The sequence below is a fragment of the Kogia breviceps genome, chromosome 19, assembly GCF_026419965.1.
Source record: "Kogia breviceps isolate mKogBre1 chromosome 19, mKogBre1 haplotype 1, whole genome shotgun sequence".
In the NCBI taxonomy this organism is placed as follows: domain Eukaryota; kingdom Metazoa; phylum Chordata; class Mammalia; order Artiodactyla; family Physeteridae; genus Kogia; species Kogia breviceps.
The window spans coordinates 57,553,589-57,575,852 of NC_081328.1; the positions used below are offsets into that span (position 1 = coordinate 57,553,589).

Here is a 22,264-nt window from a genome sequence, read left to right on the forward strand (position 1 = left end):
TACCGCGTAGCACAGAGAGCTGTCTTCAATATCCTGTGATAAACCGTAATGGAAAAGACTATTTTTTTAAAAAAGAATGCGTGTATATATATATATTACTGAATCGCTTTGCTGTACAGCAGATAGTCACGCAACATTGTAAATCAACTATATTTCAATAAAAAATATATATATAAATGATGTATTACTACAAAGAAAAAAAAAGGAAAGAAAGCAAATCCTTTGCTTCTCAACCAGCCCTATTTTCAGGGTGTTTTTAACTCATCATCAGTTTCTCTAAGTCGATCTTTTAGAATTGTGTCCAGAACCCAGCATTTCTGTCTGGTAGAACTGACCCACTGTCAATACACAGACAGAACTTAACGCAGAAAGACACACTTCATGTCCAACCAGTGGACACGGACCCAGCCTGTGGTTGAAGCCCTCTTCCTGCCGAGACGGACAGAGAAACGAGGGCCAGCTCGAAGGTTCTGCACCCTTCTGGAAGCAGTTAATAGTTGCAACCCTAACCTGCACTTTGAGGAGAGACAGGCTGTGATGGTTAATTCTCTGCATCCTCTTAGCCAGGCTGAGGGATGCCCAGTCAGCTGGTTAACGATGGTTTCTGGGTGCCTGTGAGGGTGTTTCCCGAAGAGAAAAGCACTTGTCGGGGCTTCCCTGCTGGCGCAGTGGTTGAGAATCCGCCTGCCGATGCAGGGGACACGGGTTCGAGCCCCGGTCCGGGAAGATCCCACACGCCGCGGAGCGACTAAGCCCGTGCGCCACAACTACTGAGCCTGCGCTCTGGAGCCCACGAGCCACAACTACTGAGCCTGAGTGCCACAACTACTGAAGCCCGCATGCCTAGAGCCCCTGCTTCACAACAAGAGAAGCCACTGCAATGAGAAGCCCGCGCACCGCAACAAAGAGTAGCCCCCGCTCGCCGCAGAGAAAGCCCGCGCGCGGCAACGAAGACCCAACGCAGCCACAAATAAATAAAATAAATTAATTTTAAAAAAAGAACACTTGTCAGGAGACCAAGAAGAGCCGCCCTCATCAGCGCAGGTGGGATCATCCAATCTGTGAGGGTCTGAAGAGAACAAAAAGGCAGAGGAAAGGCGAATTCTCTTTCTCTTCCTGAGCTGGGACATCAAGTCTTCTGCTGCCCTCAGACATCAGAGCTCCTGGTTCGTGTACCTTTGGACTCAGACTGGTTTTCACCACCAGCTTTCCTGGTTCTCCAGCTTCCAGATCGTGGCACATCGTGGCACTTCTCAGCCTCTATACTTGTGAGTCAATTCCCACAGCAAATCTCCTCTTATACGCATACAGGTATGTGTTCCATTGATCTGCGCCTCTGCAGGACCCTGACTGATACACAGGTAACAGGAAACGCTCCTCCAAATATCTCGGTCAAGGTCCCCGGGACCTCCATGCCACGCTGGGGAAGAGACATCTCGCCACGCCCGCCATCGTTCCTGCGCAGCCTCCTCCTCCCAGCCCCCGGCCCCGACTGCAGAGGCGCGGAAGGCCCTCTCCTGGTGCGACGGCGCCAGCCACGGAGACTAAAGAACCGCAGCCGCGACGGACTGCGAGGCAGTGTGTGCGCCCACCTCCCGGGCAAGGGTGCCCCGAGCACGTCTGCCTTCGCGGCTTAACCACGGGCGCCGACACGCAGGTTTGGGGACCTCGCTCCTCCCAAGGAAGTTCTCCCCAGCGTTTGTCTTCTGGAGCCCCTGCCCAGCCCGGTGGCTGCGCGGCGGACAGTCCCCTCCTCTGGTACGACGAGTCTGCCTCCTGTGGCCCAGGACGGGCGGGAATCAGGCCCTCGAGTCGGGCAGGTGGCCCTGCAGGAGGGCAGGCGGGAGGGCGTGCTAGGAGTCCGAAGGCCTCGTGGAGCGGGGGGGCAGCGGCTCCTCTTTCCAGGGACGCACGGGCTGCCGTGTCCGCAACTGGGAGTGGCGGGCTGAGGCGAAGGTGGTCTGCAGGCCTGGGAGGCCCTGGGACTGCTGACGACACTGACAGGCCTTAAAACGCCCTGTCTCTCCTCAGCCGAGTCCCCTGGGAGGTGGAGGCCCCGTCTCAGGTTCTCTCCTCCGGGCACGGGCGCCAGCTCTACCCTGTTAGCGCCTCGGCCCCCGGGGCCTCTTTACTCTTCTCCAGGGGCTCCCCGAAAAGCCTCTGCAGCCTGTGCTCCACTTGTAATAAAGCCCCAAGGCAGCTGGGTTTAAAGACACAATCACGCGTATCATGAATAAAGGGCAGCCGGCATCTGAGCGCGCTTCACGGCTCCTGTTGGTGCCCCAGGCAGGCCCGTCCTGTCCCCGGAGCCGCGGGCGAGCCACGGGCCCCTCGGTGCTGGTAGCCCGAAGCAGACACGGCCCCCGGCTGCTCTTGCGGGGACCCTCCTGCAAAGTGACGAACGCTAGCGACCTGCTTCCCCCAGCTGTGAGGGCCACATCCCCAAAGGTTAGTTCATTTGTTCTCCTCCTCTTGGCTTTTTCCCAAATATTTATGAAGAGGTTTTCCATTTATCCTGACACATCTTCTCCACCGTGGGTGTCAGCTGGGAGGGCTCAGACAACAAACTCCAGAAGGTATTTTCCCCAAAGCAGCATCTGGCTCCGTTGGCAAGTGCAGCGGGCAGCTTGCTGGCAGCGGCCGAGACACAGGGAGGAGGAAGCCAGGGCGGGCAGCCCCCCAGCCCCCCAGCCCCCAGCCCCCAGCCCCCCAGCCCCCAGCCCGGGCTCCCGGCTCTGGGAGGCCCTGGCGCGTGGGGCCCGGGCATCGCGAGAGAGCAGGGTGCGTCCGCCGTGTGATGTCCCACAGCCCCGAGCCCCCGTGGGAGTCCAGGCACAGGACCCTCAGAGCAACCCCACCCGCTTCTCGCCCTTCAAGCCCTCTGATCTGACGCCGGGGTTCCTCCGCTCTCCCAGGTAAACCACGCGGGTGGGAACCGGCTCCCGCGTTACCTGGGGGGCGGGGTGCTGGAAGGGAGGGGCTGGCTCGGTCCCCAGGTCCCCGGGCCCTCCCATCCCAGGAGGTGGCCTGGAGGTAGAGCCACAGACCCCCTTGTCCTCACCAGGGAGCACTTCCCACCCGCTGCGCGGAAAGGCAGACAAAGGGCCAGACAGCGTGACCCACCCCAGGGAGGAGGGGGAGCCTCGTAGAATCTCCCAGATCACACCCGATTGATAGCTGCCTCCCCCAGTGATCCGAGGGCACAGCCAGCCCAGCCGATGCCAGGACCACCACACACACACCCTCCCGCCATTCCGTTAGTTACCACGGAGACTGAGCCAGGCTGCAGGTGCCAGCGATGAATTCAGCTGAGAATCAAACACTTTCCAGGAGAACTTGGGTCCAAACCCATGCTGGCCCTGTGCCCCGATTCTTTCCCAGGCTGTACATTAGGAATTCCTCGGTAGCTTTAAAAAATACTGATGCCCCGAGTGTGTCCAGAGTGGTGAGAATCTCTGGGAGTGGGGCGTACATTTCTAGGGTAGGCCATTGTCAAGGGTATCCAGGGTTGAAAACTATTGCACTGTGGGAAGAATATGTTCCACGGAGACAGCCAGTTCTGGACTGGAACACGAGCTCTTCTATCGACTGGCTTTGACCTTGAATAAGTTTCTCGGAGCCTCAGTTTTATGATCTATAAAATGGGGATGACAACATCTTTCTGGCTATAAAGTGCCTGGCATATTAACTGCTCAGTAAATTAGCACTTCTGTTAGTCATATCCCATCATGAACCCATCTTGTGGGACAGAGGCTGTCGAAGCCGGACACGCAGAGGAGCCCAGCAAGGACGCAGGTCCGGGAGCTGAGGTGCACAGGGCCATTCCCCGGGTGGAGGCTGAGAGCAGGCAATGCAGGCCCCTGGCAGTGCCATCGCACAGGTGACAGCACTCTCTACAGATACCACGCCAGCCCAGAGAAGCCTTCTCCTTGAAATTTTAAAAGATCTAGAGCATTTGAAATAGCTCCTCTAGGAAGTCAATTCATCATCCATCCTCTGTTTATGGGGAAACGGTCTGTGATCAGATCCAGCCGAGTATGGAGCCAGATGCAAGCATCTGCAAATTCACTCGGCCTGGTGCTGGCACTTGTGCCAGGGCGGGTGGAGGAGGCCTGAGAGGAGCACGGCCCTCGTGCCAGGAAACAGGTACTGTGGGCAGAGACGCCCAGGAGGACACCAGTGATTTTTCGGCCTGCTTCAAGAGGGCCCCAGAGCCTCGCTGCCTTGTTCTTCTGCACAGTAAATGTGACTTCTCAGTTCATGTTACGTGCATCTAGCAGGGACATCAGATTTGAAGGAGATGGGTGAGGGGTGTGGTCGGGGTCAGCTGTGACCACACTTCTCAGAGATCATCTCCTTCCATTCTGCCAGCAGCTCTACAAGGAGGTGGTCACGGAGGAGCGCCGCGTGACACGCCCCAGAGCTGTTTCCTACCCCACTGTCTGCCACCGGCCCAGCTCTCTGGCCACAACAAGATCTCGAAGAGGGTTTTGGCAAAGGACGGCAACGATTTTAATAATGTCTTTGTCACGCAGAAGCTCCACGGTCATAGGTTCCTGTGGGGACAGAACGATACCACTTATTTAGTAAAGTCAAAATTATAAGTGTGGCTTCTGGAAGCCGAGTGCCGAGGTGTAGAGTCGGGCTCCCTCCTGCACAGCCCTGGGAGAAGGAATCACCTTCTCTGAGCCTTCATCACGTCCTCGGTTAAATGAGACCAATCACAGCACCCATCTCAAAGGGTTCCGGAGAAATCAGATGCGTTCGTGCACGGCAGGCATTTAGGATGGAGACATGCTCACGAAGCGCTGAGGAAACCGTAGCTCTCAGAAGCCTCGGGTCAGCGCCTTGCCTGGGCTTCTTGGATCTGTGCAGCAGCCCCACGATGAGGCAGGTGCTTCGTTCCCCACTTCACCGGGGCCCAGAGAGGTGTGGCCAGCAGCCCAAGGCCACACAGCTGCCAGGGGCAGAGCAGGACTGGAAAGCTTCAGTGACCCGACTCCAGTGACCTTCCCTTTCCTCTTCATGAGAAACGGCCTCCTCGGAGAGGAAAGCAGCAAAGAGCCAGCAGCTCTTCCGTAACAAAGGGAGTGGGAATCACCAAAAGAAGAAGCAGAGTGCCGATATTCGGTCGATTGCCATGATCCAGAAAGGTGTCTGCAGAATAAAGCAAGCTCTCCCACCCAGTGGCAGGCGCAGCCCCAAGGGGGCCGAGAGCAGCCTCAGCCCCTTCCCGGAGCCTCGGGAAGCCGGAGATGAAAAGCAAGGTGGTGTCGGAAGTCGCCAGACCTGCCCTGATCCAAAGCTTTCATTCCACGGCGGGGTGCTTGGCAGCAAAGTTCTGCTGGAGAGGCTGCCTTTTCTTCGAGCTCCTGCGCAGGGCGGTTATATTTTAGGAATGAAAAGCTCCGCTTTGGTAAGAGCACAAATGACCCACGTTCGCCGCGGAACAAGCGGTCACTGACCATCTTCCCCAGCCCCGTCCTCAAACGTTTCCACCTCCGGCACCGCCGACACCTTCCCTGGACTCGGCTCAGTTTCAGAGGCTGGCTGTGGACAAAGGAACCTCTCAGCCTGTTTGTCGTGTCAACTGTTTTGAAAAGAACGTTCTCAGAATAACCGGCTAACCGTCAGCGTGCGGGGCCGGAAGCTTCGGCCAAGTCAGGTCGTTAATACCAATACACTCATCAGCGGGGCTGGTTCCCGAACAAACTCTAGCGGGGGGAGACCGCCCAGTACGGTGACCCGAGCGAGCGCAGGCCTAACGGGATCCGGCTTGAAAACACGCGGCTTTGAATAAGGCCGCGGGTCCAGGAGGGCAGCGGTCCGAGGCCAACGCTGTCCCGAAGAAGCCGCTGCTCCTGAACCGGGGGTGGCCCCTGTCCTCCACTCTGGCCAGCCAGGATGGGCGATGCGGGGAGCAGCTGGGGGGGTGGGGGGCTCCTGAGGCTGATGGCTTCCGTCACCTGCCGTGGGCCCAGCTCACCTCCACCTTCCCGGGGAGTCTGCTTCGTCCCACCTGGGTTGCAGGGTGCAGGCCTTTCCTCACCTCTCCAGCTCCCTGTGACTCCGAACTCGACGTCATCTGGATAAATACAAGGCCCCTGAGTCTCTGCCACCCCTGGGGGCTGGGGTGCAGCATGTGGCTGGCAGGGCCCGGTGGTGCTGGGCTCGGAGGGCTACCCTCTGCTCAGCTGCAGGTTCTTCTTCTACGAACGGGCGGGGGAGAGCACCCACCTGCCACAGCTGCTGCCGTGAGAAATGAACCGACGTGCACGCAGAGGGCGCTCGTGGAAGGCGGGCGGCTTCCCCTCCTTCCAGGGGCAGGCCCGGCGTGGAGACCGGGCCCGCCGCCGCCTCACTGCCGCAGAGCCCGAAGAGAACGTATCTGGCTCCAATTACCTTGCCTGAGACCGAAGTGCTACGGAAACGAAATGCAATAAACTCGACTACATAAAGCCGAGTTCCGCTTTCTGACCTGCGCTCCCCCTCAAAGGATCCCGCCGAAGTACTGAAGAAGAAGGAAAAGGTCATCCTCGTGGCGTGCTTAATCTGATGGAGAGAGGCCGTCAGCACCGGGATCGGGGGGCGTTCTTCTCGGATTCTGAGCAGACTGGCAGGTTGCAGATAAGCCTCCGCGTTGAGCCAGGCCCCGGAACCTTCTAAGACTCATCCCCAGCCCTTTGCTACAGAAACTCAAAATCACTCTTTATGTCTGTTCACCTGACACACCTCCCAGGCTCCCCCAGCCCCCCTATTAAGCCTTGTGAGATCAGCCAAACCACCCGCTTGGGGCACGCAAAGGAGATACGACAAAACGTTGTCACACAAGGTCATTATTTCCGGAGGACGAAGGGGGAAAACCAAGCTTTTGATCAAGGCTTTCGGGGCCGCTGCTGAACGACGACCGAGCGCCCCAAACCAGCCAAGGGCGTCTCCCTTCCTGCTCCCCTTCCTCGGCCTGTGACCGAGAGGGCGGCCGCCCCACGGCTGTATTCCCCTCCCGCAGCCCCTGCCCGCCGCGCCAGCCTGCAGTTGGGAGTGTCGGACGGTTCTGAGCTCATTGAAGCTTTGTCTTCACAGCCAAAGTACAAAGCCAAGAATTGTGGGAACTACACAAGTGATTTGCTGAGGGGGAAGGAAACCACTTTATTTTGAAAAAGACAGCTTTGGAGGGCGGGTCCAAATACCTCCACCTTCTCAGCTGTCCAGAGAGGTAATAATGTGTATGATGCTTTGTCCCCTCCCCACAAGAGGAAAACGTATCCTGAGGGGCCCCCTGGGGGAAGATGCCAAGCATCCAGCCTCTCCAGAACAAGGGCGGCCCAGAGTCTCCTCCAGAGAGAGCCAAGGCCACATCCCCCCTCAGCTCTGGAAAGGTCACCCGGGAGAAACTCCGGGGACCTCGGGTGAGAGTTACGTACTGCCACTTAGAGCTAACCCGGCTGAGCAGAAACCCCGATTTAAACCGTGCTCTTCGCCCAGGCGTGATGGATGGTCTCAGATGGTACTGAGTTTGCTCTAAGTCCCCTCGCTGGCGGCCAAGGGCTCTGTGACTCCGCACCCTCACTGTCTCGGCGCGAGGCATGCTTGCCGGCTGGGGGTCCACGGGTAGAAAAGCAAACCACCAAGCTCCCGCCGGAGTCCCCTCCCCTCTAGTGAATTAACAGGTAAAAATGGCAGGGTCAAGCGACACTCAACAAGCACAAAGGGGCTGTTCAGTGTCCTTGGAAAACTCTGGCCTTAAGGCCATCGGGGTCTGAGCTGGGATCTTTCAAGGTGTGAGACCTTGAGGAAGTTCCCCTCTAGGGGATGTATTTTACATGTTCTGTTATTCTCACTCTCACCCCCCTTACAACACCTCAGGAATCCGAGGCACAGAGAAGTCATTTGCTTGGTGGTCTCCAAAGAAAAAGGTAGAAAAGGGAACGTCTACTGCTCATTGCATGAAGGGTTGCTAAGTGGATGCGGTGTGCAAGGCTACTTTATTTGACCCTTAAAACAACTCTGGAAGGGGGCCTGGAGACCTGTCTTTCTCCCCAGCGGTGCTGGCTTGTCCAAGATCACCTCGCTAGTTAGTCGTGGAACCAGCACGACATGGCGACTGTCTTGGCTCCTAGTTGGGCGCTTTTTCAACTCTCCCACACCCTCCTCTGAGAACGGCGGGGTGGGAGCTGGCCTAACAGTGCTCCGATGAACAGAGTTCTGCCTCCGTGGGACTCACCCAAAGGTCGCTGGTTTGGAGGCGGACCCCATCATCCAGATGTCACCTCTCCGACCTCAGAGGAGATCGAGGGAAATTACTCGCCCCACGCACCCGCTCCCACAGATCAGATCAGTTGCTCTCGAAGTCCCCGAGGAAGGCTGCAAGCGGAACAGAAGGGAGGGCTCGTCCCGTCCCTGAGTGACTCAGGGGCTGACTTAGGGTGTCAGTTTTCACACCATGTTTCATGGAAGCCTAGGTTCACAGGGGTCCTTTGGGGGCTGCAGGGGATGGTGTGGGGGTGGGTACAGGTACCTTGGGTCCCCCATTCAACCAGAGCAATGCCAGCTATCGCCCACAGGGCTACCTGGTGGGAGACCTGGCTCGTTTACAGTGGGCTTCTGTTTAAGATGTAATTTGAAGCAAAGATTTGCTGCTTTTTTTAAAAAAAAAAAAGAAGAGAAAGAAGAAGAAGAAAAGAGAAGCTTGAGATCCACCTTTCTGGGAGCTTCTGAGAACAGAACCCAGAATTTATCCTCGTGGATATTAGGGGCAGAGGCAGGCAGCCCTGTTCTGGGCCAGAGCGAGGGGTCTCCCACCTGGTGCACAGCTTCAGACACAGGCTGGGTATCTGCTGTGTGCAGAACCAGGGACCAGGTGGTGGGTGGGTGACAGTGAAATACACATGACGGCTCTTGTCCTTTGAGACTTGGAAGAAGCAGAACAAACACCCCAAAGGCAGGAGAAGGGGCCAAGTGCTAATTAATGCTGCTGTGTTATCTTGGAATTTCCCCCCTCTTATTTACAGGCTCTATTTTCCCCAGCCAGAGTACCATTTTCCAGGGGGCCAAGAAACTGCTCGCTCAGCAAATGTTTCTGAAACGCCTCCCATATATGTCAGGGATGGGAAAGGCTCACAATCTCATGGAAGAGAGACCAGTAATTCCAGCATGGGGTAATTAACTTTCTTTGGGTAGTAGGGGCCACGGAAAGTGCCCAAAGGAGGTGAAATTTGCATCTTGCAAGAAGAAAGCAGCTCTCCATAGGCCTCCTTTCTTGGGGTCCAGGGCTGCATCCCGCAAGACACCCGTCGGTGATGCCAACGATGTGAGCTTTGGGAGGGGGAGAAGTAAAGGCGCGCTGGACATCCAGGTGCTGGTCTCTGAGAGCCTCCTGGAGGGAAGAGTTTGGAGCCGAGTCTTAAAGGAGGAGGAACCGGGTTGGCTCTGGCGAAGGGAGCGCGTGCAGGCTGGGATCGTGCCAGCAGCAGAGACCATGAAGTGAAGCCAGCAGGGCCTGAGGCAGAGTCTGGCAATAAAGGGAGGAGGGGAGGGAAAGCCAGTTCAGCTCGAGTAGAGCGAGAGGGGAAAAGAAATAAAGGTATTGAAGAGGGGGCTGGGAGAGAGAGGGAACCAGCTGGGGGTGGAGACGCTTGAATCCAGTACAAGTGGGGTGTTCCTGGGCTGGCAGACGTACCATCAGAAATGTACGGGGGGAGGGGCGTCGCAGCTTCCACCACAGTTTCCCCGTCTGTCCATAAAACAGGGATCAGGTGTTCTTCCCAAAGGGCCGCCGGCTGACACCTCCCTTCTGCCTCAACTGTAAAGCCTGGGTCCTCCAGCCCCTGCCGGCGGAAACGCAGGAGCTGGTGGCCCGGAGCCACCTAGGTGGGGGGAGGGAAGTGGCCGGGGCCTGGCCTGTCTCCCAGCTGTGACCCACATCTGGGGCTTCTGGAAATCTGACCTGCACACCCCCACTCCCACACTCACGCCTACGCATTCGTCACCAGGTAAAGGCGCGGAGAGCGCACGGGAAGGAGGGACACACGCACGCACACCACATGTTAAAGAGCCCCCAGGGCCACGTAAGGAAGGCGGGGTGTCCCGGGCTGCGAAAGCGGGGAGGCTGGCCACGCCGTCTCCACTCGAGCCTCCTGGGGAACGCTGCCCCGGCTCCCTCCGCTCTGATAATGTGAACGGACCGGAGCGGAGAGCGGAGCGCGCGCGAGCGCGGCCAGCGGACGGGCGCGGAGGGAGAGAAAACCCGGGCCGGGCGAGAGGGCCGAGCGGCGAGCGCACGGCAGCGGGGGCCGAGGCTCGAGGGGCGGCGCCGAGAGCGGCGGCGGCGGCGACGCGGAGGGCGCGGGGCGGAGGCGCGGGCCGAGCGGGGAGGGCGGGCCGAGAGGGAGGAGCCCCGGCCGCCGCCGCCCGCCCGGCGGCCGGCGCAGCCCGCACTCGCCGCCGCGCCTCGGAGTTTGAGCCCCGGCGCGGCGCCGCCCCCCGGCCCTCGGCCCCCCCCGGCCCCGGCGCCCCCGGAGCGGCGCGCGGAGGGAGGAGGGCGGGCGGGCGCGGCGGGCCGGGCCGGCGGGCGGCGGAGTATGAGGCGCCCACCATGGTGCGATGCGACCGCGGGCTGCAGATGCTGCTGACCACGGCCGGAGCCTTCGCCGCCTTCTCGCTCATGGCCATCGCCATCGGCACCGACTACTGGCTGTACTCCAGCGCGTACATCTGCAACGGCACCAACCTGACCATGGACGACGGGCCCCCGCCCCGCCGCACCCGCGGCGACCTCACCCACTCGGGGCTGTGGCGGGTGTGCTGCATCGAAGGTACGGCCGGCCCCGGCACCCCCCCGCCACGCGCGCGCGCGCCTGGGCGCACGCACACACACACACGCACACGCACACACACGCACACACACGCACACACCCTGCTCGGGGCGCTGGCCAGGAAGGGGTGGGCGCGGCCCTGGCTCCGCGCGAGACACAAAGGAGCCGGAGCGAGCGGGCGGGTCCCCTCGCGGCCAGCTGTGCAGCACCTCGCGGTCGCTCCCGACAGGGGACGCCCACCCAACACACCGGCCCTACAAACTCTCCGCTGGCACACGCACACCCCCTCGCACACAGACACAATGAAACACACCGAAACTCACGCGCGCGCGCGCAGCCCGAGACCGGAGCGATCCCGAGGGGCCGCGCCAGCGCCCCCGGGGGAGGCGGAGGCTGGCGAGGGGGCGGGAGGAAGCTAGGGTTGGGGGGAGCGGACGGCCGAGGAGGGAGGGAGCAGGGGGAGAGGTTGCTTGGCAACCGGTGTCTGCGCGATTGCTATGGGAACTGGCTATCCTGGGGCGGGGCCGGCCGGGGGCGGGGAGCGCCGGGGCCGCTCCGCGCTCTCTCGAGGCCTGACCGAGGGGTGGGAGGGGGGCTGGGCTCCGAGCGGGTCTGGGGACCACGGTCGCCCGAGCCTGATGGCTGCCGAGACCTTGCTCCGCCACGTACTCCTCCAGGGGCCCCGCTCGGTGGGGAGGGGAGGGAAGCGTCACCAAGCCTCCCCCCAACCCGACGAGGGCAGCGAGCCCGCCGCCGTCGTCCCAAGGCTGGGAATCTGCAGTAGAACTGGGGCGCGCAGGGGCGACCCGCGGACCGCGAACTGCCTGGGAGGGGCGTGGCCGCCGGGTCCCGGCAGGAGGGACGCGGCGCTGAGCCCTCCAGGTGCGCGGCCGGGCCCTGCAGTAGGTGTTGTACAGATGGAACGCCTCTGGGGGCGGGACTGGGTGTCCCCGGACTGCGGGGACCGCTCCCTCCGGGGGAGGGACCCGGACTCCTCCAGTGGCGACGTGCGCCAGACTTCAGCGCCTCCCGCCCGCCCCGCTGCGGAACTTTGAACTAACAGGTGGCTTTGTCCGGGCGGTCTCTTCCCATCCAGGTTGTGCACGGGCCTCGCCGCTTGGTCTTGGCTTTCAGCCCGGAAAAGGGGTGGGGGACGTTGGTGGAGGGCTCCGCTCGAAAATCCTTGGACAGAGTTTCCTCCTCCTTTTTCTGTAACCTTTCCGCGTGTGTCAACTCCGCCTTCCGTGGTCGGGGAGGTTCTCCCGCACCCCCAGCCTTCCTTCCCGCAGTCCCAGCCCCTGCGAAGAGTTCGGCGGGGCGGCGTCTTCCCGGAGGTTGGTAGGGAGCTCTGGGAGAGATGGCCCTTCTTCTGGCCGTTTTTGGGGTCAGGTAAAAGGAGGCTTGGTAAAGCAGGGTCGCCACGTGAGGTGGCACTTGCTCCCTTTCTCCCTCACCCCCGTGACGCCCGTTCTCGGCCAGAATCCTGCCCACCTCTGCCCCCCACTTTCTCTCCCAAACGAAGCTGCTCTGACCTTTGGATTTGGAGCTTATTGCTCGGGCTGCGTGGAGTCTTCCGGGAGCAGGAATGGGCAATCAATAGTTTGGGAAACACAGCCACACAAAGGGCCCGCGGGCCCACCATCACACCCTCCTCTTTTCTTTTGAAAAACATCCTTTTTGGTGTGCAGCTGCTCAGATCACGAACACCTACTCCTCTCCTCTGGAGGACGTGCCCACACGTCGCTGCCTGCCACGGCACCTGAGTTATAGACGCAGAACAAGGGCGGCTGGGCCCCCGTGTTCTACCTCGCAGGCCCCACTGGGTGCTGTGTACGTGGTCCAGTCAGTCGAGCCGCCGTCACCACCCGAGCCCACGCATGGGGGCCCCAGGCCTTCCAGGTTCCCGGTCGAAACTGGAATTCGCTCGTCCGTGCCGGCGAGCCTGGCCTCTGCCGAGTGGCTCGAATGCCTCCTTTATTAATTTCTCATCCTCATTAGGACTGATGCCGCGCTTAGCATCTCGCCAGCTGCCTTGAGCCATTTGCACTCGATGTTCATCAAGAGAGCCCCAAGCTGATCTGGGCGGCAGGCTCTGCTGGCAGAGAGGGAGGGTGGGGAGTTCACCCAAAGAACTGGGCTGCCTCTGTCATCCCCCGGGAGCTCAGGGGTTCTGGGGGCCAAACCAGGCCACCTCCAAGGGCCAGGACATCCTTGGACCAAGCCAGGGCTCAGAGAGCTGGGGCTCAGGATCCCTCGGGGGGCGCCGGAACCATCCTGGCAGCCCTTCAGCCGGGCTGGAAACTGCCAGCTTATCTCACAAAAGCACATCGCAGAGGCTGACGGCCGTCTGCCATCTATGACGTCTCCACCCGCCAGCGAGCGTGCGTCCAGGCCGAGACCCGGACGACACATTAACCCCAGGCCACTCCCTGGGGACATGGTCACCTCGGTATTGGCTTCTGTGTGTACCATGCATTATTTCCACCTGCTCTCTAGCGAAGTACCCCCAAAGCATTTCATGGGAAAAAACGAAAAGCTCAAACCTCTGAGCTGAAACTGAAGAAATACTGCAGCGGGCAGCCAATAAAACACCAGTGGTGACAGCGGGACTCTGAAGGGTTTGCTGGCATCTCACAAACAGCAGGTTCAGTTCCCTGGCAGTTTCACAGGAATGATGTTGTGAGGCGAAGAGAGCCCGGCCCTCCGTGCACTTAAGGTGTCCGTGCAGGCTGGCAGGGCTGCGTGCAGAAGACTGCTGCCCCCAGGCTCACCACGGCTGACACCACCACCCTTGTCCGTCCCCAAAGCCGGGTCTCCCCGCTGCCCCTCTAGGACAAGCGTCAAAATCCTCCAGCTCACGGAACCTTGTGCACGTTAGCGCACGGCGCGTTCACAGCAGCCCTGAGAGGGTGCCCTCTTCCCCTCCACCTGCGGCGTGGGGAACAGAGGCTCAGAGAGGGCAAGGCGCTTGCCCACAGGCACCCAGGTAGGAGGCTGCGGGGCCCGCATCGAGCCTTTGTCTCACTACAAAGCTCTCCCCACCGTCTAGTGCTGCCCTTTCCCAGACGTCTTCTGGGTTACCATTAAAAATAGAACCAAGTAGTTGACTCTCCAGTGGAGGAGCCCAGCTCTGAGGCTGGCTTGCGGCAGTACGAAGGCATTTGGAAGTGAGAATGTACAACTGATACACAAATAGCATAACACACGCTCTCTTCTCGCTTCTCTCTGTCTCTGCCTCTGTGTGTCTGTCTCTCTCTCTCTTTTCCTACCACGTTCTGGGCTCGCCTGTGTTCCCACCACAAACAGCCGTGCGCCCCCTCCGTCCCCTAGACCCCCGCCTCCTTCTTTCCTTGCATCTTTGGTGACAGTCAGCCCAAGGCTGGGGACACAGGAAACGAGTCACAAATCTTTGTGGACTTCTCCACCAAAGCTACCACCCACCAACATTTGTTCAGCCTCTAACGCATTCTGGAATCGGGCAAGGTGTGGAAGGTAAACAGGCATTGCGGAGCATGCACTGTGTGCCAGGGACTGGAGACCTTGCGTAGCCACGGGAAGGGGAGGGGAGACTCTGGGCCCCGAGAGCAGCAGCTTATGCGGCAAAGCCTCCGTGCCCACTGGGGGCTCGAGATGTTCTCGGGGGCTGCCAGACACCAGGGTCCCCGAGCGAGCCGGTCACTGTGCTGTCATCGGGAGGGCTCTGGGCCCAGGATACAGGGTCCTGGTAAAGTTCAGCCTCAGCAGCACCCAGATCCCCCATAGACGGAGCTGCCGTCGGCACACTCGCAGCTCGGTCGGGGCCTTGAGATGGCAATCTCAGTGCCAGGGGTGGCCCCGGGCCTGCTGCGTTGTGTCAGCTCTGTCCGGGACACCTACCGGGGAGCTGGTAGGGAGACCGTGGCCCCTGCGCGGGAGAGGCTCCTTCGCCCTATCAGGCCCACGGCCACCCCCGCACCCCGCGGGCAGCACCTCTCACCAGTGAGTGTACCCAGACTTCATTCACACCGCGGCCCCCAGAGGAAGAGGAGGTATTTGCACTGCACCCCGGGGGCGGGGGAGGAGAGGACAGCCATCGGTGACTGCCCCCGGGGCACCAGCCACCCCAGGCCCTGCCCAGTTCCTGGGGGGCACACTTTTGGGGCACATCTGGAACCCTTTTACGGCCAGTCAGCTGGGAAGCTCTGCCTTATCCCACACTCCGGACACAGGCCCGTTCAGGGAGGTTTGGATCCGAATACCGTCCTTTCCCCTCCTGCCCCAGGCCAGGCACTGGGCTGGGCGCTCTTCCTGTCTTTCATTTTCTCTTGCAGTAATTCACAGGCAGCCTGTCCAGTCAGGCCCAGGGGGGTGCAAGCAGAGAGCATGCTCCCTTCCCGCAGCACCCAGCCCATCAGCTGATCCCCTCGTCCACAGGCCCTCCTTTGCCCTCCAGGATCGCTCATAACAGCCATCACATCCACCTCCGTGCAGGACTTAACATTAGTTAGTATAATTGCCAGCAACTCTGCAAGGTAAATCTTAATTATCTGCCTTTTACAGGTGGAGAAAATGAGGCTTACAAGATAGCCTCGTAAGGGCACTAATCCCATCATGAGGCCCCCACCCTCATGACCTCATCTCTCTAGTCACTTCCCAAAGCCCCACCTCTGAATACCATCAGGGGTTAGAGCTTCAACGTGCGGATTTGGGGAGAACGCAAACATTCGGTCTGTGACGGAGCTGCTCTTCCTTCTGTCCCTGCTCTGTAGCTGGTGCCCAGTCTCTCATCGTTCAGGAAGGGGCCCTGGCAGTCCCTTCTCACGTCTACCTTGCCTTAAAGTCCTGCTCTGTCTCTTCACCCTCCTCTGTTCTTCACTCTTTTCTCTCTTCTCACAAGAAAAACCCAGCTGGAGCCAGCTGACTTAGTGAAGAGCAGCCAGGGATCTTGGTGGACCCCAGCCTGACTTAATGGTCTCGCAGCAGAGCCGGCTTTGGAGGAGCCCCGTGTCAGGGGCTTCAGAAAGGCTCAGGAGGAAACCAGCAGCTCTTTAAAGTAAATCTCCTGGCGTCAGTCTGCTCCGACGACCGAGACTCTGGGGATACCTAGGACGTAGTAACAGACGCAGAGAGTAGGAAGGGCCCTCGGGTCATCAGATCCAGGGTGTCAGAGGGCCCGGTGGGCCTCTGTCTCCTCATCTGAAAGTGGGGCCTGGCTGATCTGGAACATTCCTCCCACCTTTGTCTTTCAGCCACACAAGCCCCAGAGAGCCCTGCCCACAGCATCCAGGTAGAACCAGGTTCAGTGTGGCCTTGATGTGGCCCACAGGAAGCCGGGTTCTCCAGCTGGAAGAGCCTTTGAGATTAGTTCAGTGGCTCTCAACCTTCTTTCTGCTAAGGCACACGTGTACAGGATATGTCACCTGCCTGCTGGGCATGCCCCGTCCGTCCGTCCCTCCATTGATTCATGCTCACGGAGCACTGCCCTGTGTCAGACGCGTGGCGCTCTGAGTCTCGCGTGGGCAGGACGCACGTGGCCCCTGCTCTCTTGGAGCCGAAGTTCTAAGGGGGTAGCTGATGCTTCCAGGTACTGATGAGTGTTTTGACGAAAACAGAGCCGGGCCGGGGGCGGGGCACTGGGAGAGGCTGGGGAGGGTGGCCTTCGTTGGTCAGAGGGCCGGGAAGGAGCTGCCAGAGAAGGACGGGAGGGAGCGCTTCCAGGAAGAGGAAGAGGCAGACGAAAGAACCTGGTGCAGGTGGCGGAGCGCGAGCAGGGGGGCCGGGGCTCCGTCCCTGCGGAGGGGCAGGGAGAGGCTTCGCGGTCAGGGTCAGCACCCTGCTTTATCTGCTTTTTATGACAAGGGATCTGTGCTTGGGGTGGGGAGGGCATGGCGTTGAGATCTGATTGATGTTTTCAGAAAGTCCGCCGGCTACCTGTGGAGAACGGAGATTCTAGGAGGCAGGGAGGCCGGCAGGAGGCCAGTGTGGGCGTTGCTGCAGGTGCCTGGACTGGAAGCCCGGGGCCACGTGGCAGCAGGGGAGATGGGGAGACGCGGGGGGGGGGAGGCTGGGCGGGGGCAGGAACCGAGCATCAGCGCCTGGACCCGGGGCTCGGTAGGTGGCGAGACGGCGGTGCCCTGTCCACGTGCGGAAGACGGAAGAAGGGGCGGGGTTGGGAGGGGAGGTCAAGTGTGAGCCCGTGGGCTCCCAGGTTTTCACACAACTGCCCAGCCCCCCACAGCCAAAAGCGTGCCGGAAAGTTCCGCAGAGCACAGCTCAGGGGAGCCACGCTAGCTCGTACCGTCCAGGTGTTGTGGGTTCACCACCGCCGCCCTCACGACAGGGCTGGATTTCTCACCCTCGGTACCTGGTACCTGGGAAATTTTGAACGGGATCCTTTTTTTCTGTGGGGCTGCCCTGTGTGTTGGGGAAGGTTCGCAGCGACTCTGGCCCCTACCGACTAGAAGCCAGCTACAGCCCCGCCCCCCCAAGCTGTGAGAACCACAGACGTCTCCAGACTCTGACAAAAGTCTCCTGGATGGGGGCGGGGCCCAGGCAAGATTGCCCCCCCCGTGGAGAACCGCTGCTCTAAGGGAAGTGTCATTTCCGTTGAGGGCAAGGGCTGATCTGATTCCCGGCAACTCCAAGGAACTCCACTTCTTTCTCTTTCCTTCGAGAAAACACACGGACCCTCGGGGGGAAGGGGGTGTCGGGGAGCATCTCTATTAAGGGGATGACCTGGCATCTGCTTTAGGCGGCCGCAGAGGTAACTGGTACCCGGCTCCATTCCTTTCTTGAGAGTCGTGAACTGCAGGCGACCCAGCTCGCCCTGCCTGTGGCGCCCCAGCAGGTGTCCACACGGGCGGGCGGGCCCTGCAAGGTGTGGCCGGACCCTTCCAGTCTGCAAGCAGAGGAAACCAAGGCTGGAGAGGCAGCAGGACTTACTCAAGGTCACACAGCTGGTTAGTGACAGAGCCGGGAGCAGCAGGAGGTCTGGGGCTGCCTGGTTAGGGCTCCGTCCACCCACCTGCCTGTGGGCTGGCACCTGGCAACCACCGTAGCACGAGGTGAGCAGCAAGAAATACAGAAGGACGAAGGGACTCCCTCCCCGTGGGCCCTTCTCTGCCGTCCTGGCCCCATGGCATCTCGAGGGCTCCCTGAGCATCGGGACGGGGCTGGGGTCCAGACAACCCTCCAAATGAAGCTCCAGGGTCTCTGCAAAGCAGACGGTACCTCGCCTCAGAGACCCCCGGCTCCCAGCTGGCCCGAGGGTGCGGGGTGTGACCTCACACTTAGCCATGCCTGGCCTTGGCATCAGGCCTCCTCCTCCGCCCCTCCCCGTTCCCCGGAGCCAGGATGGAGGCAGGGGAGCCGCCCCGTTGGGATGCTGGGACCAGAGATGTGCTTGGGTCAGAAGAACTCTCTGACTGTTTCGGCTCCCCCAGACATCCGGACCTCTCCATCACCGCCACGCCTACCCGCCCCAAACCTCTCTCTGTCCTTCAAGTCAGCGTCCTCAGTAAAGTTAACCCCAGCTCTGGCTTCGGGCTCCTTGCCCAGGGGCTTGAAAGGGCTTCCAACTGGAGCTGCTCTCGCCCCTCCCCCACGCGTCACTCCCCTCCCCCACCTCGGCGATCGCAGACCTGGAGCAAGGTCCCCGCCGCCACAGCCTGCAACCCTCTGTGCCTCGTACCTCACCAAGCCCCCGGAGGCAGAGGTGCCCGGCAAGTGCCGTTTATGTGTCCTCCCCCCACCCCGCTACAACCCCCTGCCCCGCCATCGCCCCATTTACAAAAGAGAGTGTGCAGAGGCCCAGGGGAGTTCTGGACTCGAGCCCAGCTCCAGAGCCTGGAAGGAAAACAAATTATTAAAAATTGTGAGCCTCCCTAGCTCACCCGCCGTCAGCCTGTCACCTCCTGGCCCTGGGGAGACAGACGGGCTGTGCGCTGGTCTCAGCTCACTTTCTCCAGCTCTGTTACTCCACGTGGCAGTGGCCGTGTCGGGTGGCTGGCACCGAAGTCCCACGGACCTGGCTTTGAGTCCAGGCTCTGCCATTACTCAACTGTGTGTCTTCAGATATATTAGCTAACCTCTCGGAACTATGGTCCCTTCGCTGTAAAATAGAGGCATCATTGAATCAACCCTGGGGGTTGTCGTAAAGGTTTTATGAGAAAACGCATGCAGAATAACCCTCCTTGGTGCCTGGCGTCTTGTAGATATTCAAGGTGTGATTGCCTTCCCCTTATTTCCATGTTTCCTGAAACTTGGAAGTTTTCCCAGAAAACATAAGGCACCCAACCTTTGCAGCTGAGCTGAGTGGGGGCCGCAGGTCAGCTCACTGGCCTCCAGGGTCTGGGAATGGAGGAGGCTGAGTGGCCCCGGGGGGGTTCAGGCCACTGTAGAACATGGTGTTCTTTCGTCACCTCTCAGAGGCAGAACCACGCTGGATGGCTTCTGTGAGCCATCAAATCAGAACCCGAGGGCTCTCAATTAGGAGTCGAAATAGGGTCTAGCAGCAAGGCGGCGCCCAGAGCGCTGATGGCGGCCCCCCAGACTGCGCTCCCCCACCAACCCGTCCCACTTCTGGCAGGCACCGCGGCTACAGCTGCGACCTCCAGTGTCGCGGGATCAGGGCTGTGATGAAGGAGGAGAGGGTTCCGGGTGTGGAAACACTGGGGCAGGAGTCAGGAGACCTGTGCCTGGTTCTGGCTCTGTGACTGACATGCGGACAGTCTTCCGGGTAACCCTTAACCTCCTAGAGCCTCTGATTGCTTGGCTGTCAAATGGGCAAATGGCACCCGTCTTTCCCTCTCTCTGTCCTCCTCTCTCCTTGCATCTTGTTCCCCCCCCTGCCCCCCCTCCTCCTGTGCCCTCCCAGGGTTGTACTAATACCCACTGAGAGGGGACTTGGGAAAGTGCTGTGAGAAGCACGGGGGCTGTGCTGCCACAGAGGCGCTGCAGAGGGGCAGAGGGTACAGGATTTCGGGCTCACTTTCTCGGAAACACTTGGCTTGGCCTCTTTTCTCCCTGACACCTCAGCGAGGACAGCCTCACCGTCGGATGCACTGCTGCCGGCTTGTTCTCACCTCCAGCGACGCAGCCGGTGCCCTCCCCCACCCGCGTGATCATTCGTGCTCAGGACGCGCTGGTGACCTGCCTCGCGCTCACCCCAGAACTGGCTGCCGCAGAGATGAGAAAAAGCCCCTTTCCTGCGACATCCCCTTGGGGTTCCTCACAGGCTGCCCAGACCCACCCGCAGCTTTCCCTCCACCTGGCTCCCGGCCGCCATGTCTTGCCTGGGTGCCCCAAGGAGTGGCCTGAGCCGTCTTCCTGCCCCCACGCAGCCTTTCTTCACACACAGCCAGAGAGACCTTGGAAAAATGGAAATCCGATCACGCCGTTCCCTAGCTCGATGGCCGTCAGTGGGGCCGCATCGCGCTTGGGATAAAGTCAGCCTCCTTCCCTGACCTGCGGAGCTCCGCAGATCTCGCCCCCCACACCTCCGACGCCTCCCACTGGGGGCTCCACTGTGCAGAAGAGTCAGGTCAGGTGATCTCTGAACCAAGTCTGCATGATGGTTAATGGGACAGGGGCTCAAGGAGACCTGCGTGTGAATCCCGCTCTGCCCTGTGTCAGCTCTGTGGCCTTGGGCAGCTTTCTTGGCTCCTCTGAGCCTCTGTTTTCTCATCTGTAAAACGGGGATACAGCGGTCGACGCCCCCAGCCCGCGGAGCCCCTCCCCAGGACACAACCAAAGCGGAGTGCCCTGAGATGGCGGAACAGGAGAGCCCCCGGCTTCAGATGGGCCGAGTGCACAAGGCTGAGGGCCCCCCCTCTGCAGGGTGGGGGCGGGGCTGGCCCGGACAGTCAGGTTCACGGCAGTCACCTGCTTGATGGATGGAAGCAGCTCCCCTTGTGATGAGGTGTCAGGTCGTGACCGTTGGCCCCAGTGTCTCGGTTCCCTGATGGGACCAATGGCACTGGGGCATTTGTATTGTCTGAACCAAAGTTCTAGACAAAAGAGCAGAGGCAGCTTCTCTCATGTTGTTGTATATGATGGAGGAAGTGTTACTGAGATCCTGAAATGTTGGCATTCTTAGATTTGGTGGGGAGATGGTGGAGTAGAAGGGAGAACGATCCAGAAAATTTTAAATCAAGACTGCCCTAGAAAAACCCAGACCCTAGGACAGGAATAAAGACGCAGATGTAGGGAATGGACTTGAGGACACAGGGAGGGGGAAGGCTAAGCTGGGAGGAAGTGAGAGTGGCAGGGACATATATACACGACCAAACATAAAATAGAGAGCTAGTGGGAAGCAGCCGCATAGCACAGGGAGATCAGCTCGGCGCTTTGTGACCACCTAGAGGGGTGGGATAGGGAGGGTGGGAGGGAGACGCAAGAGGGAGGGGATAGGGGGATATACGTATATGTATAGCTGATTCACTTTGTCATAAAGCAGAAACTAACACACCATTGTAAAGCAATTACACTCCAATAAAGATGTTTAAAAACAAACCAAAAAACCCAGACCCTAATAAGGGGTCACGTGCAAAGGATATAGAATGATTGGTGTCACCTGGGCTGTATTCACGCACCTTTGCGTCATTTCACGCTCTGCTGTCGCCATCTTGAAATCCTTAATGATTTTTGAACGAGAGGACCCCCCCAGAATTCCGTAGCCAGGCCTGGGTGTCCTGTTCTGTCCCAGAGAAGACTTTGATTGGAGGAAGGGTGGGAGGAAGCTGGGGCTGGAGGGGGTGATGCTGGGGCGTCCTGAGTTTGCACAGAAGTTGGCGGCTGCGGTGGGGGGCAGGGGGGTGTTACTGGAACCACCTCTCTCCTGTTTCCTCCGAGGGCCTCCGCAAACAGGGCGCAGGGCCGGGGCTGCGCCTTGTTAGCGTTCATGGGGCACCTGCTGAGTGCCTGGCTTCGCTCTGGACGCCGTGGGTACAGAAAGGCCTTGCGGAGCTTACTGCCCGGTGCTGGGAAGCCAGGGGAGAAGAGGTGGCAGAGTGCGGACCGAGCCTCAGAACGCGTCCGGACGCCAGCGCCTGCCCCGGGGCTTCCGCGAGGCCTGTGTCTTAGGGTCGCCCGGAGGAGCAAGTGGAAAGCCACTCACGGCGCCCCGCGTACGCCGGCTTCGCCGTGGGCGCGAAATGCACAGCAGCGCTTCTGAGTGGCGTCTTGGAGGACGTCTGGCGGGCGCGGGGCGGAGGGCCCGGAGCCCGGGGGCGGCGGGCTTTGAGTCCAGGCTCTACCGCCCAATGGCCTCCGACCGGCCGACGCACCGTCTCCGAGCCTCAGTTGCTTTCTCGGCAAAATGGATACGTTAGCAACACCTCCTGTGCGGATTTGCCGCGGGGCACCGAGGTGAGCTGTTGGTGCTCGGCCTGGGGCTGGAACACGAGCCCGACGCCTGCGGCTGCGGGAGGGCCCCCCGCGAGGGTGGGTTTGGAGGGGCGCGTCGGGCTTAT

The 22,264-nt window shown here is 60.2% G+C and overlaps 1 protein-coding gene across 1 annotated transcript in view; it reads left to right on the forward strand.

Moving 5' to 3' along the window:
* Positions 1 to 10,538: 10,538 nt before the first annotated feature.
* CACNG4 (calcium voltage-gated channel auxiliary subunit gamma 4) overlaps positions 10,539 to 22,264 on the forward strand; it is a 52,924-nt gene continuing 41,198 nt past the window's right edge. Inside the window, exon 1 of the mRNA XM_059048533.2 lies at positions 10,539 to 10,814. Within this exon, the coding sequence (XP_058904516.1) occupies positions 10,595 to 10,814 (220 nt within the window). The 5' untranslated portion in view covers positions 10,539 to 10,594. The remainder of the gene's footprint in view (positions 10,815 to 22,264) is intronic.